Source organism: Myotis davidii, unplaced genomic scaffold (genome assembly GCF_000327345.1).
Source record: "Myotis davidii unplaced genomic scaffold, ASM32734v1 scaffold1465, whole genome shotgun sequence".
NCBI lineage: Eukaryota > Metazoa > Chordata > Mammalia > Chiroptera > Vespertilionidae > Myotis > Myotis davidii.
Genome location: NW_006295980.1, coordinates 363,491 through 369,070, shown reverse-complemented (window position 1 = coordinate 369,070; position 5,580 = coordinate 363,491). Strand labels below are relative to the sequence as shown.

The 5,580-nt window shown below is 42.1% G+C and overlaps 1 protein-coding gene across 1 annotated transcript in view; it reads right to left on the bottom strand.

Moving 5' to 3' along the window:
* Positions 1-1,966: 1,966 nt before the first annotated feature.
* LOC107184259 (zinc finger protein 449-like) overlaps positions 1,967-5,580 on the bottom strand; it is a 9,788-nt gene continuing 6,174 nt past the window's right edge. Inside the window, exons 3-4 of the mRNA XM_015568589.1 lie at positions 3,980-4,115; positions 1,967-3,719 (exon numbers count right to left, since the gene is read on the bottom strand). Coding sequence (XP_015424075.1) covers positions 3,004-3,719; positions 3,980-4,115 — 852 coding nt within the window. The 3' untranslated portion in view covers positions 1,967-3,003. The remainder of the gene's footprint in view (positions 3,720-3,979; positions 4,116-5,580) is intronic.

Genomic DNA, 5,580 nt, shown 5'->3' with positions numbered 1-5,580 from the left:
TTGCTGAATTTCCTTGTCTTTTAAGGCTGAATAATATCCCATTGACAGAACACCCTGCATTTTCTTTATCCATTCATCTGTTGAGCTTTCCAAAATGCACATCTCACCAGTACTTCTCAACTGGTGGTTTCCACATCTCGCTTCTTGTGAATCGTGCTACCATGAACATTGTGGTGCTACTATCTCCTGAAGATGCTGTTTTCAATTCTTCTGGATAACTAGCTAGAGGGGGCGTTCCTGTATCACAGCGCAATGAGTAATTTAAAAAATTTTAAGTTTTTCTTGCTTTCTATTTTCCAGTTTTATTGAGAAATAATTGACATACGTCACTGTCTAAGTTTAAGGTGTACAGCATGATGGTTTGATTTACATATATTGTGAAATGATTACCACAATTGGTTCAGCTAACATCCATTCTCTCATATAGATACAATGTTAATGTGCATGAATTTCATGCACCGGGTCACTATTAGATACAATAAAAAGAAAGAAGATAAGGAAAAGAAAAAGGTTTTTCTTGCGATGACAACTCTGAGGATATACTCTTTCAACAACTTTCCTATACATCACACAGCAGTGTTAACTATGGCCATCATGTTGTACATTACCTCCCTAGTACTTAGTTATCTTACAACTGGACATTTGTACCTTCCTCCAATATTAACTTATACATATTAGTTTATTACTGAACTTACTACCTTGATGAAGAATTTTCTGCTTAACTTTTAGTCTTGTCTTCCTAACCTGTGACTTTCCTGAAGCCCGAGACCCTGCCATCCTCAGTACCTATGATGTTATCTAGAACATAATGGGCACCCAAAGACTGTTAAAGGAATGAAACACTGTGGGCAGGAGACAGTTTCCAAGAGAGCAAACAGGGTGACAGGATTGAAATGTCTATGAGTTTAAATGGGTGCCCTTGGGCTTATAGGCTAAGAGGGCCCTCATTCCCTTTTCCTGAGCTGTTCCTCCAGTCTCCCAACTCCAGATGCTCAGGACACAGAGCTGGCTGTCACGCACCTCCCCACCCCATATACCGTCAATCATCAGAGACTGTGGATTCAGCCTCTTAATTCCTCCGGAATTCTTACCTTCTGTTTCATCTGCACACCACTGCCCTTAGCTCAGCCCACTTTCTCATCTGCAGTAGCCTCCTCACTAGTCTTTCTGTCTCCCATCTTGTCTCTCCTAATCCCCATCCAAGAGCCAGAGTGAGCTTTCTAAAATGCGCATGTCACCAGTACTTCTCAACTGGAGTCCATGATTTTTTCTGGACTGCCGGATGAGGTTCCAAATGCATCAGGTAGATTACTAGACCCTCCATTACCTGGCCTCTGCCTAACACTCTAGCTTTCCCTCCAGTCACTCTGTGCTCTTCTCGTCAGGTCTTTGTATGAGACATCCCTTCACCTGGAATGCTGTTCATAACACACTTGCTCAAATCCATGTACAGGCTGGTAAAAGCATTCTCTTAGCGTCTCAATTTTTGCTAAGACCCAAAGGCCGAGGACAAAATCTCAAGTGGTAAGGACCTTCCATTCTGAAGTTATCTTGAACCTTACCTCACAACATTTGTAAAAGAAAGCAACTCCAGGTAAAATGCAATCTCAATGTGTAAGGTAAACAAATACAACTTCAAAATGAAAATGTAGAAATAGGTTCATGATCTTGGGGTAGACAAAAGGTTTCTTCACCAGAATTCAAACAGCACTAATTAAGTTGAACTATGTAACACTTGGGCTAGTATCTTCATCAAGGGACACCAGTAGGTGAGTGAAACCAGAAGCCAAGGAGTGGGAAGGGATATGTGTCATACATTTTGGCAGTATTTAGAGAAGATGAATAGCTATAAACCGATGGCACAACCATTTCTCTCCTAGGAAGTACCTTACAAATGGAGCCCGTAATCTCTGCAGTCATAGGACATGCGTCTTCAAGAAAAACTAAATAAACTTTAAAACAGAAGTAGAATGAACCAAGTTTATTAATAACTTGCATTGTAACCAAAAATCCACAGGAAATGAACAACGTTCAACTCTTGGGGCAGAAAGGAAATAAAATGAAAACTGTAATAACAAATAATTGTAAAATCACAAACAGAACATTAAACAAGTTTTGTGGCATGTGATCCTAGCTAGGCTTAAAGTTTGTAGCATTCAATGCTCTCATCATTCCAAAGAGCAAAGAAAGAAAACACAGAATTTAGAGGTAGTTCGTTCCAGGTAGGGTCTCCACCCTTCTATAAGCCGCTCTATATTCCTAGTACGTGTGTGGTGGGTACTGTTCTCTGCCCTTCCCAGTACTGCATGAGTTGGACATCTTTCCTTTCCCCTATCCTTTGAAAGTGCTCCGTATTTCAGAAATGGACTGTGTTCAAGGCTCAAATGATGCATAAACATAGCAGTGGGTGCACAGGAGATTCTGACATGTGGTGTAAGTGGGAGTCAAGGGAAGTGCTTGTTGGCACTGTCAGGGAAGCATCCACATGGTGCTCCAAGTACTTGTCAGTGGCAATCATAAAGAAACAGCATAGCCATTTCCACGTGACTAAAATATTGCACAGATACAGGTCAATTGGGCACATCCCCATCTATTAAAATACTGACCCTAGATCGAAAAGGAATGCCAGCATTTATATGTTCCCGACTCATACCGATATCGTGGTTGGCTTGGCACAAAGACATTTCATCATAAAGATTAAGAAAGACTTGCCTAGACAGAAAAAAATCATGTCTAGAACAGTGGCAAGAATCAGTGAATACTCTAGAATTTATGTGCCTTGGAAGATAAGTTTTAAACACAGCAAAATACAAAGCTGTTCTAATGCAAAAGCTCAAACAAAACTGTTCTTCCAAGACAGCCTAGTGCAAGTTAAAGCTTTGGTAGCTTATTGTCACTCTGTTTAGGAACATTTTCCCTCAACAAATTTTCAAAGAGTTCTTCTCTAAAGTGCATATTAAAGTGTGCTTTCTTATGGACGCCTGTAGAACAGTTGGTACAGTTCTATGGCTTTTCCACTGAATGGTTTCTTGAATGAAAAATAAGGCTGGATCTCTGCCTATAGCTTTTCCCACAATGCTCACATATAAATGGTCTCTCTGCAGTGTGTGATGCATAGTGCACATTAAGGTCTGTTTGGCGTCTAAATGTTTTTTCACAACTCTGGCATTTGTGGGGTCTTCCACCTGTGTGGATTTTTAGGTGTTGCATAAATTGTTTTCTATTACAAAATTGCAACTTACACTCGGGGCAAGTGGACACTCCTTGACTAGAAGAGTTTTTCTGGTGTTCTCTGAGGTGTGACAACTGAGTGAATAGCTTCTCACACACGCTGCATTTATAGGGTGCCTCCCTTGTGTGAACTCGAAGATGCCTTTGCAGGTTTGACCTACGAAGGAATCTTTTCCCACACTCAGGGCACCCATGAGGGAGCTTTCCTGAATGAATTTCCAGGTGCCCCTTAAAGACCTTTATGGAAAGAAAATCTTTCCCACACTGAATACATTGGTGTAGCTTCTTTGGGGCACTGTTTTGTGCATAGCTTCTGGGATTGAGAGGTTCTTCCTGGTTGGAGCTCTCAGCGCTCTTTCCTGCAGAAGGATTCTGATCATAGAGAGGTAGTGTGTGGTTTCTGAGTAGCTGCTCTGCGGGATTTCCCAATAGGTAGCTTAGCTCTTCGAAGTCATGTAGAAAATTGGTATCAAGAGGTACATTTTCATCTAAAGAAACAGAAAATAGATACATACTCTCCAGTTTTTTCCACTTTGACACATTTTCTCTCCCAATATCAAAATGAAGACTGTGAACAGAAATTGCAGATATCACCATGTTCCAAGAGGAATGGAGAGCTAGTGACTGAGAAGAGTTATACTCAATGCTACTGGGAAGATACAAACTTCTTCCAAGTGCCATCCCAAACCTTGTTACCCTGGGAGTAAAGATTAATTTTCTCTTGAGCATTTCATGAACCCTCACTTACCTAGGTTGAAGTCAAAAAAGTTCACTTCATTTAGTTCCTTGCAATCCTGTAATTCCTGCCCCCAAGGCTCTTCAGCTGCAAGATTTGGTGATGGGTATTCTGGCCATAGGAGAGATGGGAGGAAGGATAGTTTGAGTCAACACAGGTTTTTCCAGAGTCCAGGTCTCTTCTTGGACACATGGCCTCTCAAGATCGCCCTACTACCTTCTCTGCATTGCTTCACCAGGAGCCTCTGACAAGTCCTTTGTGTTATGTCTGTTTGTTTTTTAGGATAAGAACAAGACCCAAATGGCGGGGTGGGGGTAGGTGTGTTGGGGGCGGTGGGGAGATCTTCTATTGTGCTCAGTTCAAAGATATTTTCCTCCAGTCGACGGAAGGGAAGTGAATCAATTCTGGTGTGAAGTCAATGAACTGAATGAGTTCCACATCTGTTTTAAGAATGAAATTATGTAGGTGAGGGCCAGAACATGAACTCAATCTTCCTAAAGTATTACCCTATTAAAACTGACAAACACTGTCTTATTGACTGCCAAGCAGTGAGAGAGAGAGAGAGGCCAAAGTGTGGGGTTAGGAATGGTTACTGGAATAATTTTAGTAAGAGATATTCAAATTAAAATAGCAACTGAGGTAGGTCAGCAACAGCAATAATAATCTGTATATGTCTGCTTCAGCAGAAGTCTAGAAGTTGATTCTCTGGAAACTAACCAAAATAATCATCAAAAAGTGGTTCTCACTGTCAATCTAAGGACAACCAGAAGTTGTTTCTACACTCACTCTCCTCCTAGGTCTTACCACTGCCCCCTCAGTGAGAGTCGCTGTGGCTCCTGCCTCTTTCCACACACCTTCCTTGGCTCTGTTCAAGTTTACTGATCTGCAATAAAGTGTGGGTTGGAAATGGCTCATTTCAGATTGAAATACAAGGAAATACTCTATAATAAAAGGCTAATATACAAATTGACCAAACAGAGGTACAACCTGTCACTATGGCGCGCACTGACCACCAGGTGGCAGACGCTCAACACAGAGGCTGACCCCTCGTGGTCAGTGTGCTCCCACAGGGGCAGCATCGCTCAGCCAGAAACCCTGAGCTGCGCTCAAGGCTGGGGACTGCAGCAGCAGTGGTGGGAGCCTCTCCTGCCTCCTTAGTGACTGCTCCCTTAGGCCCATTCCCAGTGACAACCACAAATAATGCTGCAATGAACACAGGGGTGCATATAGGGCAGCGGGCCTAAGCTGACAATCGGACATCCCCTGAGGGCTCCCAGACTGCGAGTGGGCACAGGCTGGGCTGAGTAACCCCTCTCCCACAGAGTGCACAAAATTCATGTACAGGGCCTCTAGTATTTCAATATTAGGGTTTGTAACATGACATGAGCAAGTTAGTTTGGCTGATGTTAATGTGAAGGAAAATTTAACTTTCAGGACATCGACTAAAATACCTTATTTCTACTTCCACAATGAAAAGGCCATATATTTCAAACAAAGATAATTTAAAATACAACTCTTTATTTTGTTTATGCTGTGTCTCAAAGATAATGGTGGGATGAGGGGGTAGGAGCCCAGGTCAAATAAAACTGGAGGTCATGCATCAGAGGAAAACT